The sequence below is a fragment of the Heloderma suspectum genome, chromosome 1 (assembly GCF_057233095.1).
Source record: "Heloderma suspectum isolate Gila_16-S chromosome 1, 16-S_ref, whole genome shotgun sequence".
Taxonomy (NCBI): Eukaryota; Metazoa; Chordata; class Lepidosauria; order Squamata; family Helodermatidae; genus Heloderma; species Heloderma suspectum.
The window spans coordinates 273,195,123-273,215,537 of record NC_139458.1 but is presented as its reverse complement, the minus strand read 5'-3'; the positions used below and the strand labels follow the sequence as shown (position 1 = coordinate 273,215,537).

Here is a 20,415-nt window from a genome sequence, read left to right as displayed (position 1 = left end):
TTCTAACTGCAGTCATATTAATAAATAATAAATAAATATGAGCTTTCATTACATGTTGTTCTTGTGAGGATTCTTCCTCCATATGCCATAGCACCTGGAGGATGCAACACAAAACTGTAATCCAAGTAGTTTCCCTTCAAAAGGAACCCAACGACCAAACCTGGCGAGGATTGAACTTGAATTTGGCTTCCATGCCTGGTAGGAGCAGCACAATGTGAGTAACCCACTTCAGTTCATCATCTCTTTTTTCCCCCACCTTGCAAACCACAAAAATGCCCTTTACATTTGGCTGGAGGAAGCAGAGCAAGCTGGATCTGCTTCACTTTCCCTACCCCTACATAGTTCTTATTTTTATATAAAAGGAAAGAAAAGGATGCTGTCCTTCTTTTTTATTATACATTCATTCAATCGATGAGTCACCCTATAGCCGAAATTATACATAAAAAAACACAATAAAACCAATGATAATCTTCATGCTTGCAGATAGCATTGTGTAATCCTGGGATATTATCCAAAACTGCATTTCTCTCTCTCTCTCTCTCTCTCAATCTCTCCCCCCCCCCCACTTTTCCCCCCAGAGGACAGGCTTATTATTGGAATTGTTGATCAGCTCCAGTGTGGTCTTTCTTTCTTTCCTTCCTCCCCCTCCCCCTCCCCCTCCCCCTCCCCCTCCCCCTCCATCATTGCATGGACTTAAATTGCTCTCCAAGCTCTTCCTTTGTATAATTCTCCAGTATTCTTTCTGCAGCCAGTGGCAATAAGGGTGTTTTCATCAGGAGCAATGACACCGTAGGACTAGCCACCCTCCCCTTCCCTCCCCGCTTCCTGCTCCATGGGGCCTTTTGAACAGGGCTGGTCAGTTTCTGATCATTGTTTGGAATTTCACAGACATTTGAAACCTCCTCCGGCACCACCCTCTTGTGTTTGAGAGCCACGAGAAAGGCGTAAATCTGTGCTGCTAGTGCAGCAGCAATAGCACAAGAAAACGAGGCCCAGCATGTCAAACTTCCTGGTGCCATTTTATTATTGAGCTAGCACATTCAGGGTCATCAAGACCAGCATGTATTCCCCCTGGGACAAGAGATGTCACAGATTTGCAGTGGCTTTCAAGACTGTATTTTTACGTGGTGTAAATGCAAACAGCCATTTTGACTGTACTGATTAACACAAGGCTCACTCCAGCCTTTATCTGAAAGAGCGACAGACCATTCAGGTAACCAGCTGCATTCAATGTTGGTTTTATTTTTTGTTGTTGGGAATCCCTAAGCCTGCAAAAGGTGCACTGGGAAATTCATCCACAGTGTTAATCATACTTAAGGGCTCCACACATAATGTGTTTGTCATCTGATTTCTCATCACTTGATTACTTAGCCCTTGTGAACTTACATACGAATGTGTGAACTGACTTCATTGACAAGCATTTCACGTGATGCGAGGTGGTGTGAAAGTTTCTGTCTGGGGGGGTTAGATATTGGGATGGCTCATTCACATGTGGGAGCCACCACTTGATGACACGGTCATTAAATTATGCCTTGAGGTATAGTTCTGCAAAAAAAAAAATGCATACATACATACATTATAACTATGCACATGTCGACTGCCCTGAAACCAATGAGATGCAATATCTAAAGCAGCTCAATCTTAAGCATATTCACTCAGAAGTAAGTCCTCACTGAGTTCAATAGAACTTACTCCCAGATCAACCTGCCCAGGCACGAAAGTGATCTTCTGAGGCTCTTCTCCTGGTGTCCCCAACGAGGCAGGTGGTAACCAGGGAGAGGGAGGGGGAGAGGGAGAGAGAGAGAGAGGGCCTTCTTGATGGTAGCCCCTGCCTGGGGACTCCCTTCCTCCAGCTTTCTGATGCCTACATTGTTATATTCTTGGTGTCATGTGGAACCCTTTTTTTTTTTTTTAAATGTGGCTGTTTTAATTGCTGCTGTTCTGTCCTTTTGATTATATTTACTTCTGTATTTTGTAGTTTGGATACTGTGTTGCTTATTTTTATGTGAACCACCCTAGAAATGTGCTGGTAGGGCAATATATATATATATATATATATATGTAGGGAGAATCTGCCTACCTTGAGCCTATTCTTCCAACCTGTTGTATGATAAACAGCATAATTTTACAAGAGAAAAAGAAAAGGTGTTTCCCTTGCATTTAGAGCCCCAAAGGCAGTCATTAAAACATGCCACTGATTGCTTTTTACTAAATTCTGATTTCTAGCAATATTTTCAAGAAGGTGTCAGAGCCTGTGGCCTTTCTAGTGAATTGCTGATATCTGTTACCATAACTTCCTGCCATTTGGCCACAGGATCTGTTCAATTAATGCTGTCAGCTTTCCATCGTTTTTGCCCTGCCAAGAACAATGCTACCTCTCTCTCAGGAGAAATGCCTCCTTGGTAGTCTTATATGTTTCCTTTGTTTGTGAAAACAAAACTTGATTTTTTCCCCCTCTCTCTCATTTTTTTTCTTGTTTTATGTGGAATAATAATGTTTAAAAAACACCGTCCTCAAACTTTTTTTCTCGAGAAGATGGGAAATTCTTATGCTGGGCAGCTCAAGACAACACGCTTTGAAGAAGTGCTGCATAATTCTATTGAGGCCTCTCTTCGGTCAAATAACTTAGTTCCCAGGCCAGTTTTTTCACAGCTATATTTAGAAGCTGAACAGCAGCTTTCATCTCTTGAAGGTAAGAAATGCTGGTTTGATACTGTTATTCAAAGAGAATTTTAACTTGTTCCTTATTTGCTTATCAAGACATCCTTTTAATATTTAGGCCAACATCTACAGATTTAGGTCCACTTCAGTGTAATTCTGTGCCGGACTGTGGCCTTTGCATTTCTTTTGGAAGGTTCAAAAGTATGACCCAGTTCTTGCTGAAGTAATAAACCTGGCTCTAGACACATTTGGAGGGCACCTGGTGCGGGAAGGCTGATCTAGGGTGTGGTGTTTACGACGGGTCGGGACTCACATTGAATGTGTCCTTATAGAATATAATTCTTGCACATAGCAGATCAGTACGTCAAGGAAAAAGCTTAACTAGAACCCTTCCTGTCATGAACAGTGCAATCCTAACCCGTAGATACACTTGCTGGAGGGAGTTAGGATGCCACAGAAGTCCTACTGTGCCAACACATGGGCGTAAGGCTACTACCAGTGGTGTTTCCACCAAAGGTAGCCAGTAGAAAGCAGCGAAAACCCAAGCCCCTCTGTGCCCAGTGAGGCCCCAGGATCAAGCCTCCCAGCCTGTAATCAATTGGAGGGGGAGGGGAATCCAAGATCTGCTGGGGGGCGGGGGAATAGCGAAAAATTGCACATGCATCTCCTGCCCTGGCTGCTTGCTCAGCCAGCGCTCAGGATGGAGCAATGGCCCCACAGTGTATCATCCCATGGGGCCACCTCAGGATTTCTCTGTTCGTTCTCTATGTGGAAATAATTTTGTGTAATCTGGGCCCCTCATATACATTTTGAAGTGGTAGAGCCTAGAAACTCAGGATTACCACCTCAGTAAGAACTAGGCGTATATATGTCATGTTGCATTTTTAACTGTTTCTGATGTTTGAATTGTGTTGAGGGGAAGGGATTCTAATTGAAGAAAGAATAATCGCCAACATTCATGTTTCTTTAGAAATCAGTCCTAATGATTTCAGTGGGGCTTACTCTCAAGTAAGTGTGTATAGAATCATAGCCTTATGTTCTGTTGTTTGACAAGAGTCCTGTTAAACATGTATAGTCTTGTTAAACATGCTTTACCTTGGGATGTTGGAAATAGATCAAAATTCTTAACAGACTTCAGTTGAAATCCTAATCTGTTCTTAAATAAGCACCACTGAAATTAATAGGATTTCAGGTAATGTATTTAGAATCGTACTGTTAACTAACCATTGTTTCAGATAGCCTTGATTTTGGAAATGAATAAAAAAGATTTGACAATATTTTAACAAAACTCTGACAACTTTTCTTCACTTTGAACTACAGTTTTGTGTTCTGCTCAAAATCCTGCCTATGAATTACCGATGCATTGTTTTAATAGAAGTTGGGAGTTTCATTTGGAGGGTGTTTTTTATTTTATTTTACAGGCAGCTTGGTTGATCTTTGTTGCTTTTATCCCCTGTATCACCTCCTGGGAGGTGAAAGTGTTTAGGCACAATGTTCAGATCCCTCAAGCAAAATCATTGGATACCTTTATCCAGTCAACCTGTTTTACTGCTAAACTTCAGAAAACTCTGCAGATCTGACAGTGTGCAGGCATCATTATCCTCCTGGTGCAACTATTTCCTCCTGCTAATTGCTGGTTTCTCCTTATCGGCTTGGAGAGTATTTCCTTTGTATCCCCTTCACATGTGTGCATGTCCTTTCAAAGCCATCTAATTATGTGGAAAGAAACCTTATCGATGAAACATGGCAGTCTTTAGTTAATTGTGTTGAAAGATAATTCAAATATTATTTAAAATAACTTCAAACAATATAGCTACTTGCCATCCATGTTTTGGAACAAATCTGTTTATATTGCATCTATATTTAATTCTCTCCTTCCACTGTTTGCCCCTGAATAAGGGCATTTGCATGAAAAACATCATCTTTGAATAAATGTCCATCTGCTTCTGCTGTTTATCTCCCATGTAGAATGTTTGAGATCTTATAAGTTTTCCCATAGCAACCCAGTCTGATGTCACAAAGTGGATTATGACATCAGCTGGGAAAAGACATTGCAAGAGCATGGTCATTGTTCCAAGACAAAGGAGCTCTTTTCACACTTTTGTGGTGCTTTTCATTCTTGAAGGATTTAAGAAATCATTGGGTCCCAATTCTACTGTTCTTGGAATTTTTGTAAGAAGTAAACAATAATCCTGATTATTTAAAAAAAAAAGTGCAAAGCACAAAATATTTCTCTTATTTATTTTTTATTTGATTTAAAAGATTTATATCCTGCTCTTTTGTTTAAACAGCCTCAGCCCTGTAGCCCCAATTCAATGGCAGAAGCATACTGTCCTGTCCCCATTTAATGGATGGAGGAATAGCTTTGCTGCAGAAAGATAGGCTGTTTACCAGTTCTTTTACCATTTTTTGTTGACCAAAAACAAGGTGTTGTTGTCGCTTGTTTTGCAAAATGTGCTTTGTCATGACAGGAAGTGCACTATTCAAATAGAATTTTAAAAATGACAGAAGAACACATCCACAAAACACCAGAGGCATTGCTATGTGGAAGTTGTATGTACTCATGCTAGTCCATGCCCCCACCTTTTCTCTTTTTTCTTTTCTTTTGTCCATGCTCACAGCCAGAGGTACTCAACCTTGAAAGCAGAAAAATAATAAGTGCAATGCAACTGAAAAAACTAATTAAAAACCCATTGATTGAAATGAGAGAGAGCTTTAAGCACATATTTAGTTCTGTTAGAATCAATAGGATTTAAAAGTGTTTAACTCTGGCTGAATCATAATATAACAGTTATTATATAACACTCATTTCCCAGAAGGCAAACTGATGAGACTAAAAAAAGAGTAAGTTGCCCAAGAACCTAAGTAAAAGGCAGAGGTCAACCTGACCTCTAAAACGCAAAATTACTATTTTGAACCCAAAGATGGTGCTGGAATGCACCCCCTCACTTTTCACCATGCCAGACCCCCAGTTAAAACAAATACTAATAAAAAATTGAGAAATGAAATAATAATCAGGAGAAGCAGGGAGGGGTGCCGCGCGAGGTGTCTGTGTGGGCACACTGGTGCCAATGGCTTCCAGGCTGGAGACCCCAGACCTATAGAATCTAAACATCTTCCTTCAAGGAAGCACTTTGATTTGGGGAAACTGCATGTTTCCAGCAGACACGTTATGCTAAAGTTCTTCTTTGAAAATGCAATCTCACCACATCCTTGATTGGTTATTGCAATTTGCAATATTGAATGCAGTTGCATGAGGCATGGTGCCTATTTATGCGATAATGCCCATGGCTTCACTATTGATAAGTGATGCTGTTTGCCCCTTCCCCAATGAGCAGGCCATGTGCTGACCATTTAAAAATGGTTTATTTTCTGACGCATGGCAGCCATTTTATCAATGGGCAAGCCCACCCCATGTGAGTGTGTTCAGTCGTTCAGTCGTGTCCGACTCTTCGTGACCCCATGGACCATAGCACGCCAGGCCTTCCTGTCCTGCGCTCTCTCCCGGAGCGTGCTCAAGTTCATATTCATTGCATCCGTGATGCTATCTAGCCATCTCATCCTCTGCCGTCCCCTTCTCCTTTTGCCCTCAGTCTTTCCCAGCATCAGGGTCTTTTCCAGAGAGTTTTCTCTTCGCATTAGGTGGCCAAAATATTGGAGCTTCAGCTTCATTATCTGTCCTTCCAATGAGCACTCAGGGTTGATTTCCTTTAGGATGGACTGATTTGACCTCTTTGCAGTCCAGAGGACTCGTAAGAGTCTTCTCCAGCACCACAGTTCGAAAGCATCAATTCTTCGGCGCTCAGCCTTCCTTATAGTCCAGCTCTCACAGCCATACATTACTACTGGGAAAACCATAGCTTTGATTAGACGGACCTTTGTCAGCAAGGTGATGTCTCTGCTTCTTACTATGCTGTCTAGGTTTGCCATAGCTTTCCTCCCAAGGAGCAAGCGTCTTTTAATTTCATGGCTACAGTCACCGTCTGCGGTGATCTTGGAGCCCAAGAAAGTAAAATCTGTCACTGCTTCCATTTCTTCCCCTTCTATATGCCAGGAAGTGATAGGGCCAGATGACATGATCTTAGTTTTTTTAATGTTGAGTTTCAACCCAACTTTTGCACTCTCCTCTTTCACCCTCAACAAGAGGCTCTTGAGATCCTCTTCGCTTTCTGCCATTAGGGTGGTATCGTCTTCATATCGGAGGTTGTTGATAATTCTCCCGGCAATCTTAATTCCGACCTCTGATTCATCCAACCCGGCATTTCTCATGATGTACTCTGCATATAAGTTAAATAAGCAGGGTGACAATATGCAGCCTTGTCGTACTCCTTTCCCAGTTTTGAACCACTCGGTTGTTCCATGTCTGGTTCTTACTGTTGCTTCTTGACCCTCGTACAGGTTTCTCAGGAGAGAGGTGAGGTGGTCTGGTACTCCCATCACTTTCAGAATTTGCCACAGTTTGTTGTGATCCACACAATCAAAGGCTTTAGCGTAGTCAATGAAGCAGAAATAGACGTTTTTCTGGAATTCTCTTGCTTTCTCCATGATGCAGCGAATGTTGGCGATTTGATCTCTAGTTCCTCTGCCTCTTCTAAACCCAGATTGTACTTCAGGTAGTTCTCGGTTCGCATACTGCTGAAGCCTAGCTTGTAGGATTTTGAGCATCACCTTGCTGGCATGTGAAATGAGCGCAATTGTGCGGTAGTTTGAACACTCTTTGGTGTTGCCCTTCTTTGGAATTGGAATGTAAACTGACCTTTTCCAGTCTTGTGGCCACTGTTGAGTGTTCCAGATTTGTTGGCATATTGAATGCAGCACTTTAACAGCATCATCTTTTAGGATTTTAAATAGCTCAGCTGGAATACTGTCATCTCCGCTAGCTTTGTTGTTACTAATGCTTCCTAAGGCCCACCTGACTTCACTCTCTAGGATGTCCGGCTCAAGTTCAGTGACCGCACTATCATGGCTATCAGGGACATTCAGATCTTTCCTGTACAGTTCTTCTGTGTATTCTTGCCACCTCTTCTTAATCTCATCTGCTTCTGGTAGGTCCCTGCCTTCTTTGAACTTTATCATGCCCGTCTTTGCACAAAACGTTCCCTTGAGATCTCCAATTTTCTTGAAGAGATCTCTAGTCTTTCCCATTCTGTTGTTTTCCTCGATTTCTTTGCATTGTCCATTTAACAATGAACAATGCCTTCTTGTCTCTCCTTGCTATTCTCTGGAACTCTGCATTCAGTTGGGTATATCTTCCCCTTTCTCCCTTGCTTTTCGCTTCCCTTCTTTCCTCAGCTACTTGTAAAGCCTCATCAGACAGCCACTTGGCTTTCTTGCATTTCTTTTTCTTTGGGACGGATTTCGTTGCTGCCTCCTGAACAATGTTACGGACCTCCGTCCATAGTTCCTCAGGCACTCTGTCTATCAGGTCTAATCCCTGAAATCTATTCCTCACCTCCACTGTATATTCATCAGGGATATGATTTAGGTCATACCTGAACGGTTTAGTGGTTTTCCCGACGTTCTTCAATTTAAGCCGAAATTTTGCAAGAAGCAGCTCATGATCTGAGCCACAGTCAGCTCCAGGTCTTGTTTTTACTGACTATATGGAGCTTCTCCATCTTTGGCTGCAAAGGACATAATCAATCTGATTTCGATATTGACCATCTGGTGACGTCCATGTGTAGAGTCGCCTCTTGTGCTGTTGGAAAAGAGTGTTTGCTATGATCAGCATGTTCTCTTGGCAAAACTCTATTAGCTTTTGTCCTGCTTCATTTTGTACACCAAGGCCATGCCTGCCTGTTATCCCGGTGATTTCTTGACTTCCTACTTTAGCATTCCAATCCCCTATGATGAAGAGGGCATCTTTTTTTGGTGTTAGTTCTAGAAGGTGTTGTATGTCTTCATAGAACCGATCAACCTCAGCTTCTTCGGCCTCAGTGGTTGGCGCATAGACTTGAATTACTGTGATGTTGAATGGTTTGCCTTGGATTCGTACTGAGATCATTCTATCGTTTTTGAGATTGTACCCCAGTACTGCTTTTCCCACCCTTTTGTTGACTATGAGTGCTACTCCATTTCTTCTAAGGGATTCTTGTCCACAATAGTAGATATGATGGTCACCTGAATTAAATTCGCCCATGCCTGTCCATTTTAGTTCGCTGATTCCCAAGATGTCGATGTTCACTCTTGCCATCTCATGTTTGACCACCTCCAGCTTACCTTGATTCATTGATCTGACATTCCAGGTTCCTAAACAATATTGTTCTTTACAGCATCGGATTTTCTTTTCACCGCCAGACACATCCACAGCTGAGTGTCCTTTCGGGTTTGGCCCAGCCGCTTCACTCTTTCTGGCGCTACTTGGAAATACCCTCTGCTCTTCCCCAGTGGCATATTGGACACCTTCCGACCTGAGGGGCTCATCTTCCGGCGTCATATCTTTTAGCCTTGTGATACGTTCAATGGGGTTTTCTTGGCAGCCATTTTATCAATGGGCAAGCCCACCCCATGTGAGTACACTCACCCATTTTGTGAGTATACAACACAACACTCAAAATTCCAAATGTGCCCGCAAACCCAAAAGGTTTGGGGACCACTGCTATAGGTTGTATCCAGTGTTAGTCCTACTTACAGTAGACCACTGAAATGAATGGGTCTTCTGTTAAGTTAGACTAACACTGGATACAACCCTATATAAGAAAATAAGCATCTCATTTCTTGTTTGATGAACTGATAATCTTGATAAAGCGCAAACCATTAAACAATAAAGGAAAATGATTTTTTTTTCATGAACCGTTGAGAGGACGACAATTCTGTTGCTAATGTCCAGCCAGAAGCTTCCTGAATTGGCTCTTTTTGCACTATCATGCTAAACATCAAGTAGGGGAAGCATCAACTGGGACTGGACAATTCTGTTATATTATGCTACTGCTTTGTCATCTGGACTGGCTTCCAGTCTATTTCTCGGCCCAGTTCGAAGTGCTGGTTTTGATCTATAAGGCCATTAATGAAGTGGTTACTGAAGGATTGCTGCCTCCCACATGTACCCACATGTACCTGGAGATCATCCTCAGCGGCTCTTCTCAGGTCATGGCATCCTGTCTGTGAAATGCTCTCCCAGATAAGCTCTTCTGGTGCCTACTCTGTGGTTGTTTTGGTGCCAATGACAAGGTCAGTTTTCCCAGGGCCGGCCCTGCCATTGGGCAGAGTGAGACAATTGCCTCAGATGGCAGATGCTCGGGGGCAGTGGTTGCAGCCTCTTGGCTATTCCTCCTGATCTTCCTGGCTGTTTCTCTCTGTTGGAGGACAGAGCTACCTGTGCCACATGAAGAATCCTGCCCCACTAAATTAGCCTGTTACTTCAGGTGTGGTGGAGGACACTATCTCATCACTAGTATTGCAGTATGATTCAACTGCCAGTCCGGTTGGCTTCTATACAAGGAATGGAGAGGGGGGTTCTAACCTGTCCTTTGCCTCAGGCAGCAAAATGTCTGTATTTTCCCAAGCGTTTCCTTTTTATTTTTTAACCTTTTAAACACACAAAGATAGAGGTGAGGATGCTCTGCCTCCCAGTCTTCCCCTCCCCCTCATGCCAGCCAGCAATGAGAGTGAGGCTGGTCACGGCGCTACCTGCCTACTGTGACCAAGAATAGCCAATCAAATTGTTGTTGTTGTTCAGTCGTTAAGTTGTGTCTGACTCTTCGTGACCCCATGGACCATAGCACGCCAGGCCTTCCAGTCCTCCGCTCTCTCCCAGAGCATGCTCAAGTTCATATTCATTGCATCGGTGATGCTATCTAGCCATCTCATCCTCTGCCGTCCCCTTCTCCTTTTGCCTTCAGTCTTTCCCAGCATCAGGGTCTTTTCCAGAGAGTTTTCTCTTCGCATTAGGTGACCAAAATATTTGAACTTGGGCTTCAGTATCTGTCCTTCCAATGAGCACTCAGGGTTGATTTCCTTTAGGATGGACTGATTTGACCTCCTTGCAGTCCAGGGCACTCATAAGAGTCTTCTCCAGCACCACAGTTCGAAAGCATCAATTCTTCGGCGCTCAGCCTTCCTTATTGTCCAGCTCTCACAGCCATACATTACTACTGGAAAAACCATAGCTTTGATTAGACGGACCTTTGTCGGCAAGGTGATGTCTCTGCTTCTTACTACTCTGTCTAGGTTTGCCATAGCTTTCCTCCCAAGGAGCAAGCGTCTTTTAATTTCATGGCTACAGTCACTGTCTGCGGTGATCTTGGAGCCCAAGAAAATAAAATCTGTTACTGTTTCCATTTCTTCCCCTACTATATGCCAAGAAGTGATGGAGCCAGATGCCATGATCTTAGTTTTGTTAATGTTGAGTTTCAAACCAGCTTTTGCACTCTCCACTTTCACCCTCAACAACAGGCTCTTTAGATCTTCTTCATTTTCTGCCATTAGGGTGGTATCGGCTGCGTCTCTGAGGTTGTTGATAATTCTCCCGGCAATCTTAATTCCGACCTGTGATTCTTCCAACCCAGCATTTCTCATGATGTCCTCTGCATATAAGTTAAATAAGCAGGGTGAAAATATACAGCCTTGTCGTACTCCTTTCCCAGTTTTGAACCACTCGGTTGTTCCATGTCTGGTTCTTACTGTTGCTTCTTGACCCTCGTACAGGTTTCTCAGGAGAGAGGTGAGGTGGTCTGGTACTCCCATCTCTTTAAGAATTTGCCACAATTTGTTGTGATCCACACAATCAAAGGCTTTAGCGTAGTCAATGAAGCAGAAATAGACGTTTTTCTGGAATTCTCTTGCTTTATCCATGATCCAGCGAATGTTGGCGATTTGATCTCTAGTTCCTCTGCCTCTTCGAAACCCAGCTTGTACTTCCGGTAGTTCTCAGTTCACATACTGCTGAAGCCTAGCTTGTAGGATTTTGAGCATCACCTTGCTGGCATGTGAAATGAGCGCAATTGTACGGTAGTTTGAACACTCTTTGGCATTGCCCTTCTTTGGAATTGGAATGTAAACTGACCTTTTCCAGTCTTGTGGCCACTGTTGAGTGTTCCAAATGTGTTGGCATATTGAGTGCAGCACTTTAACAGCATCATCTTTTAGGATTTTAAATAGCTCAGCTGGAATAGTCATCTCCACTAGCTTTGTTGTTACTAATGCTTCCTAAGGCCCACTTGACTTCATTCTCTAGGATGTCCGGCTCAAGTTCAGTGACCGCACTATCATGGCTATCAGGGACATTCAGATCTTTCCTGTATAGTTCTTCTGTGTATTCTTGCCACCTCTTCTTAATCTCATCTGCATCTGTTAGGTCCCTGCCTTCTTTGTCCTTTATCATGCCCGTCTTTGCACAAAACGTTCCCTTGGGATCTCTGATTTTCTCGAAAAGATCTCTAGTCTTTCCCATTCTATTGTTTTCCTCGATTTCTTTGCATTGTTCATTTTAGAAGGCCTTCTTGTCTCTCCTTGCTATTCTCTGGAACTCTGCATTCAGTTGGATATATCTTCCCCTTTCTCCCTTGCTTTTCGCTTCCCTTCTTTCCTCAGCTACTTGTAAAGCCTCATCAGACAGCCACTTGGCTTTCTTGCATTTCTTTTTCTTTGGGATGGATTGAGTTGCTGCCTCCTGAACAATGTTACAGACCTCCGTCCATAATTCCTCAGGCACTCTACAGGTCGAATCCCTTAAATCTATTCCTCACCTCCACTGTATATTTGTAAGGGATATGATTTCGGTCATACCTGAATGGTTTAGTGGTTTTCCTACATTCTTCGATTTAAGCCGAAATGTTTCAACAAGCAGCTCATGATCTGAGCCACAGTCAGCTCCAGGTCTTGTTTTTACTGACTGTATAGAGCTTCTCCATCTTTGGCTGCAAAGGACATAATCAATCTGATTTTGATATTGACCATCTGGTGACGTCCATGTGTAGAGTCGCCTCTTGTGCTGTTGGAAAAGAGTGTTTTCTACGATCAGCGTGTTCTCTTGGCAGAACTCTATTAGCCTTTGTCCTGCTTCATTTTGTACACCAAGGCCATGCTTGCCTGTTATCCCAGTTATTTCTTGACTTCCTACTTTAGCATTCCAATCCGCTATGATGAAGAGGACATCTTTTTTTGGTGTTAGTTCTAGGAGGTGTTGTAGGTCTTCATAGAATCGATCTACCTCAGCTTCTTTGGCATCAGTGGTTGGGGCATAGACTTGAATTACTGTGATGTTGAATGGTTTGCCTTAAATTTGTACTGAGATCATTCTGTCGTTTTTGAGATTGTACCCCAGTACTGCTTTTCCCACCTTTTTATTGACTATGAGTGCTACTCCATTTCTTCTAAGGGATTCTTGCCCACAAGATGGTCACCTGAATTAAATTCGCCCATGCCTGTCCATTTTAGTTCGCTGATTCCCAAGATGTCAATGTTCAATTTTGCCATCTCATGTTTGACCACCTCCAGCTTACCTTGATTCATTGACCTTACATTCCAGGTTCCTAAACAATATTGTTCTTTACAGCATCGGACTTTCTTTTCCCCACCAGACACATCCACAGCTGAGTGTCCTTTCGGCTTTGGCCCAGCCGCTTCACTCCTTCTGGCACTACTTGGAAATTCCCTCTGCTCTTCCCCAGTAGTATATTGGACACCTTCCGACCTGAGGGTCTCATCTTCCGGTGTCATATCTTTTAGCCTTGTGATACGTTCCATGGGGTTTTCTTGGTAAGAATACTGGAGTGGGTTGCCATTTCCTTCTCCAGTGGACCACATTTTGTCAGAACTCTCTGCCATGACCTGTCCGTCTTGGGTGGCCCTGCACAGCATAGCTTATGGCTTCATTGAGTTACGCAAGCCCCTTCACCACAACAAGGCAGTGAACCATGAAGAGGAGCCAATCAAATAGCTAAGCCCAAACTGTTACCTTCAGTGGAGGGAGGGTGTCCGCTAGTCTTGAAAGAAATTGGATTGAGGGCAGGGTCAGCCTTATAAAGGCGGGTTGGTCTGCCTTTCCCATTGGCCTGTCTCATTCTGCCCAAAAGGGCAGGGATAGGCAGAAATGTCCTCTGCAGATTAGGCAGGTTAATGGTCTTTCCTTGGCCTGCTTCAAAGTCCATCTTTGTTCCCTGGGACTGTGGCCATTCAGCTGCCCTCCCAGGAAGATCTTACAAATTAGGAAGTTGACAAAGAAACTGTTTGGACTCACATTGCAATCTCCTCTGCTGTCTGCCTCCTTTACTGATATGATTGGGCAGGAATAAAATATACCAGTGTCTGAAGATGTTTTTGTTTGCCATATTTGTCTCAAAACACTTGCTGAATCTTTTTTAGATAATACCTACTTTAGAACAAATGGACACCCCTCCAGACTGTAGCCTGCAGGCAGCGTCTTTCTTTTGCTAATATAATATTGCATCACTCAGCAAATCAGCTGCTTTTCAAACTTTAAGGGTTGCGACCTTTGCATAAATTGTGTTTGCTGCGCAGCTGTGTTATTTTCATAGATTTCTCCCTTTGGCATAGTCTTAATTTATGTGACTGCTTTGTACCAACTATTCTGTGGCTTGAATTTATATTGAACGTATGCTTTTTTCATGCTTAATGTATGCTTTATGTTTAATTCAAACTCTGATTCATTAATAGCTGTAATTTAAGCGAATAAGTTAACTGAACTTTTCCTTGTTCTCTTACGTTGGCCCAGATTTTTTCTTCTTCTAAATTTTCCTACTCAGTTGCGGATTTAGCCCTAATAAATCTTGCTTTTGTGATGAGTCCCTTTAGGGTTGTGCATGTGTTTTGAAGCCTTGAAAAGCTGTTCTACAAATATTGGTTAAGCTGGCTCTATGAATACACTTCATAGTCGCTTTACTTGTACGCTGCTTTTCCATATATATATCATGCTTAAACCAGCTCAAAACCATACATCTTGAGGTTTCGAGGCCGTGGTCCAATGGAGTGTAATTTTCTCCATCCATTTGCCAGTGTGAGTGCTAGCAGGCCAAGGGAGCATTACGGAGAATGGGAGCCTCCATGTCCTTACCTACTCTCCCTGTCAGTGCCATGTAATCAGCATGAGTAACTCCAGAAGGCAGGGCTGGAAGGAGGCGCGGGAGGCACACCATGGATCTCCCATTCACCGCACTGCCCTTCCACACTCCCTCTGCATGTACCTGTGTTCTTGCGTTTATGTAGGAATGGGGAAAACAGGGTTCTATTGAGACCCATGGGACTCAACAGTGCTTAACTGGATCAGGCCCTCAGTTGTGGTTTCTTTTCTTCTCCTATGGCTTGTCAGACAGTGAGCCAATTCACATGACCCTTAGGTGGGCAATTGTTTGACTGTTGTCTTTTTCTAGGGGTGAGTTTGCATGAGCCTGTTCATCACTCAGCCACTGCAGCTTTAGGTGATTCCTTGCATGTGTGAGGCAACTGTTGCAGTTCAAATATCATAGACAGCTTTGATATCACCTCAACATGCTGTGCTCTTGTCGCTGAAACTCAGCAGCAAAACAATATGGAGCAGTAAGCGAGATCTGACCTATTTACTGTTCGATAGCAGTAGACCACCGGTTTACAAATTTCAGCAGCGTGCTGGTGAGTGGGAGTCGCATGTGGCCTGCATGTTGCCCACCCCTGGTTTGGCTCATAAAAAATTGAACACAATCCACATTGACATGTTTGCTACCTAGAGACTCCAACTATCGGCTGAAAGTGTAGAATAACTACCACTGATAAAGCGAAAACGTTTGCTCTAACCTGCATGTGCAGTTTACTTGAACTCTGGTGATTGTACCGTTTAGCAGGCAACAGAGTGGATAATGAGGAAGAGGAGGAGGAAGAAGAGGAAGAAGAGGAAGGTTCAGAATCAAGTAGCCCCCCTATCACTTATCAGATGAAACCACCTCCTGAAGGCTGTTGTACTACAGATGGTAAGAAACTGATTGTTGTTGTTGTTGTTCAGTCGTTCAGTCATGTCCGACTCTTCGTGACCCCATGGACCATAGCACGCCAGGCCTTCCTGTCCTGCACTCTCTCCCGGAGCGTGCTCAAGTTCATATTCATTGCATCGGTGATGCTATCTAGCCATCTCATCCTCTGCCGTCCCCTTCTCCTTTTGCCTTCAGTCTTTCCCAGCATCAGGGTCTTTTCCAGAGAGTTTTCTCTTCGCATTAGGTGGCCAAAATATTTGAGCTTCAGCTTCAGGATCTGTCCTTCCAATGAGCACTCAGGGTTGATTTCCTTTAGGATGGACTGATTTGACCTCCTTGCAGTCCAGGGCACTCGTAAGAGTCTTCTCCAGCACCACAGTTGGAAAGCATCAATTCTTCGGCGCTCAGCCTTCCTTATAGTCCAGCTCTCACAGCCATACGTTACTACTGGGAAAACCATAGCTTTGATTAGACGGACCTTTGTCAGCAAGGTGATGTCTCTGCTTCTTACTATGCTGTCTAGGTTTGCCATAGCTTTCCTCCCAAGGAGCAAGCGTCTTTTAATTTCATGGCTACAGTCACCGTCTGCGGTGATCTTGGAGCCCAAGAAAGTAAAATCTGTCACTGCTTCCATTTCTTCCCCTTCTATATGCCAGGAAGTGATGGGGCCACATGCCATTATCTTTGTTTTTTTTAATGTTGAGTTTCAAACCAGCTTTTGCACTCTTCTCTTTCACCCTCAACAAGAGGCTCTTGAGATCCTCTTCTCTTTCTGCCATTGGGGTGGTATCGTCTGCATATCGGAGGTTGTTGATAATTCTCCCAGCAATCTTAATTCCGACCTCTGATTCATCCAACCCGGCGTTTCTCATGATGTACTCTGCATATAAGTTAAATAAGCAGGGTGACAATATACAGCCTTGTTGTACTCCTTTCCCAATTTTGAACCACTCGGTTGTTCCATGTCTGGTTCTTACTGTTGCTTCTTGACCCTTGTACAGGTTTCTCAGGAGAGAGGTGAGGTGGTCTGGTACTCCCATCACTTTAAGAATTTGCCACAGTTTGTTGTGATCCACACAATCAAAGGCTTTAGCGTAGTCAATGAAGCAGAAATAGACGTTTTTCTGGAATTCTCTTGCTTTATCCATGATGCAGCGAATGTTGGCGATTTGATCTCTAGTTCCTCTGCCTCTTCGAAACCCAGCTTGTACTTCCGGTAGTTCTCGGTTCGAATACTGCTGAAGCCTAGCTTGTAGGATTTTGAGCATCACCTTGCTGGCATGTGAAATGAGCGCAATTGTGTGGTAGTTTGAACACTCTTTGGTGTTGCCCTTCTTTGGAATTGGAATGTAAACTGACCTTTTCCAGTCTTGCGGCCACTGTTGAGTGTTCCAAATTTGTTGGCATATTGAATGCAGCACTTTAACAGCATCATCTTTTAGGATTTTAAATAGCTCAGCTGGAATACTGTCATCTTCGCTAGCTTTGTTGTTAGTAATGCTTCCTAAGGCCCACTTGACTTCACTTTCTAGGATGTTCGGCTCAAGTTCAGTGACCGCTCTATCATGGCTATCAGGGACATTAAGATCTTTCCTGTATAGTTCTTCTGTGTATTCTTGCCACCTCTTCTTAATCTCATCTGCATCTGTTAGATCCCTGCCTTCTTTATCCTTTATCATGCCTGTCTTTGCACAAAACGTTCCCTTGAGATCTCCGATTTTCTTGAAGAGATCTCTAGTCTTTCCCATTCTGTTGTTTTCCTCGATTTCTTTGCATTGTTCATTTAAGAAGGCCTTCTTGTCTCTCCTTGCTATTCTCTGGAACTCTGCATTCAGTTGGATATATCTTCCCCTTTCTCCCTTGCTTTTCACTTCCCTTCATTCCTCAGCTACTTGTAAAGCCTCATCAGACAGCCACTTGAAACTGATACAGTTGAGCTATTAATTTTCCCTGTACACAGCCAAAGCGCCTTCTTCATATAAGTGACTAGGGGTTGTTTCTTCAGCCCAGAGTGGAACCAAAGGGTGCAATCCAGCAAGGGATAAACATGGCTAAATCCTATTCAAATCAATGAGTCTTCAGGTCTGAGTCCTTTCTGATGCTTTTAGTGTGATTCAAGCCTAATTCTGAGGCCTAACTGAGGCTGTAAATTGTGTCTGGTCTGTACCACTTCAGGCTGCTATAGGATGGCCACTTATGCATTGCCGCAAAGGAGACATCAATTTGCATAACATTTGCATATAGAAATGTATATTTATGGGTGTAAATTTAGAAATAATAAATACATAATTAAAATAGAAATACAATATATCTCACCACGGTGAAGAAGACTGACCAGGTGACCTGTGTGCCTGCTCAGTCTCAGCTGATGGGCTCCTGCTGTCCTTCCTTATGATTCTTTGGCTTTAAACAAGGCTTGGACAGCCCGTCAGACAGAAGACACCTTCTAATAGATGGCTGTCCTCGGCCAGCTCTTCAAAATAGAAGACTGTCCTCTGTAAAGTAGGACACCTGGCCACCTTAGGGGAGTTCACATGCTCGAATGTGAGCATACATAAAATATTCTATCCATACAGGATGGATGGATGAAAATATTCCCCCATACATAAAATATTCCATCCACACAGAAAGCTAGATGTCAGGGAGACTACGTCTAGGCTAGTCTTTTCCCTTACATGCCACTTTTATCTCTGGAGGTATTTATTTTATTTATTTAAACAATTTATATCCCACCTTTCCACTTAGCAGAATAGCGCCCATTTGTTTTTTAAAGGAGCATTCAATTATGTAAGCCCCTACCTGCAGCCTGAAATGGTATAACCCCAGAGGTAGATTTACCATTTCAGTGAGAACTGGGCCTCCGTCACAACTAACGTTTCTAGATTGTGTCCAAAGTATTCATTATGATCAACATGGCCAGGTTCAAGTGCAGGCATGGTCGGGCTCCTGCCAAGGTCCTACAACCCAGCAGGGTCCCACTGACACAGACCCCTTGAGTTGTTCCTCTTCACCATTGCAGCCTGCTTGTTCACTTTCCTCTTGCTTAGGCGCAGACAGCAGTGATGTGAGAAGGATCAGCAGAGGCTCCTGCCTTCTTGCTCACCAGCTTGTCAGACAAGGAGCAATGCTGAGGAAGAGGAGGAGGAGAAATAGCAGCTGGCAACAATGGCAGTGAGAAGATAGACTCACTGAGGGAGAGGAGCCTTAGAGTGTCTTGCCGTCAGAAACCTGGAGCTGGCACTGAACATGACTTTGTATTTAAATTACCTTTAAAATCATAAGATTACAAAAATGAGCTTTGAATCATTTTTAATTTGTGTTCTTCTTTCTGAAACTTCAGTCAGCTAGCAGGCTTATTATATACCACTTGGTTTTACAGAGTTTTACAAATTATTCATTAGAACTGAGGTTTGAACAATTTGGGAATAAAAATATTTTTGGGATAATTGTAAGTAGAGAAAAATGTGCATCAAAACAGGTTTGAAGTCCCATTTTTATGTACTGCTTTGCTATTTAGTTAGAAATGTAGTATTGATGTGTAGTGAGATTTTTTTTAAGGTTGTGCTTCAGGGCATGTTTGGACTAGCTCAGTTTTGTGCAATATGATACTGAAACAGTGCACGCAGCTGGTGCGGTCTCCACCTTATTCCCATGTCTCGCCACTTATTGTCTCTGATCACTGCTCCATTTCCTGGTTTCTCCATGTGAAATTTAGGACCTCGTTAACCCGGTACTAACCTTCCTGTCATGTCCCTTGCTTATATTTGGACAAATGTCTCTCGGTGCCCCTCAACTTTGCCATTGCCCTTTCCATGTGGGTTTCATCACTGCAGCTTCCCCCACGCCCCCTTACATTTTTAAAAACTGAATTTTGTCGTATCTGCTCACTTCGCTCCTTCTGTTTAATATTTGTGAATTGGGTGATTTTCCTCAGAAAGGCAATGCAGAAATCTGAAGGAAATATTATTTTAAAAAATCATTTTAAGTTGATTGCCCTCATATGTACCCATTCACCCTCTGGATTATTACAGTCATTTCCTGTTTCAGTTATTTTGTTCATATCTATTTATTCACCTCCTCCTTCATGATTGGAGCCATTTTTCTTTTTAAATATTTTTTAAAAATCTGCATATACAAATATTTCCCACTCCTCCATTAATTTCTTCTATTTTATGTTGAGAGGAAGTAAGGCGGTTGTTTCTGAACTTGCACGATGCAGGTTGCTTCACAAGCCATCTCAAACCCCTCCTTTCATCCTCACCATTACACATTGTATCAAATTAATTAGGTGTGTATATAGATCTATGGGTTCATTTGTGCACACTCCATGGTTTTTGTTCTATTTTATCCTGAGTCCACAATCTAGAGTGGAGGTTTTTATTAAATTACCTTGTGCATAGTGTTTTCTGTGTAACAAAAAAGATTGTAATTCATTCCATTCAGTCAAAACATAACTTAAAAACTTGATTAAAAGTGTATTTTTCCTCCAGGTTTCTGTCAGGCTGGTAAAGACTTGAGACTAGTATCCATTTCGAATGAACAAATCGAAGTGCCTTCGGGATTTTTACTTGTTGGCGCAAAGTCACCAAACTTACCTGATCACCTTTTGGTGTGTGTCGTAGATAAAAGATTCTTACCCGATGACCATGGGCGCAACGCCTTGCTAGGTAAGTGGTGGTTGTGGCCCCAGTGTTGCTGTTAAGAGGAAAGTGGTGGGATTAGTATGCCTCATTTTGATCACTTGTAGATTTGTGGGTATTTCTGGCACTCTAAGGGCCAAATCAGGATTTACTTAAAGAAGTAGCTAGCAGCTCAGTTACATCTAATGTTCCTTTTTACTCTCATGTAAGCA

At 42.9% G+C, this 20,415-nt stretch overlaps 1 protein-coding gene across 2 annotated transcripts in view; it reads left to right on the top strand.

The window, feature by feature from the left end:
* The first annotated feature begins 828 nt into the window (after positions 1–828).
* GREB1 (growth regulating estrogen receptor binding 1) overlaps positions 829–20,415 on the top strand; it is an 86,663-nt gene continuing 67,076 nt past the window's right edge. For both annotated transcript variants that reach the window (XM_084830838.1, XM_084830847.1), the window contains exons 1-4: positions 829–1,213; positions 2,536–2,692; positions 15,435–15,563; positions 20,054–20,230. In XM_084830838.1, coding sequence (XP_084686964.1) covers positions 2,536–2,692; positions 15,435–15,563; positions 20,054–20,230 — 463 coding nt within the window. In that variant the 5' untranslated portion in view covers positions 829–1,213. The remainder of the gene's footprint in view (positions 1,214–2,535; positions 2,693–15,434; positions 15,564–20,053; positions 20,231–20,415) is intronic.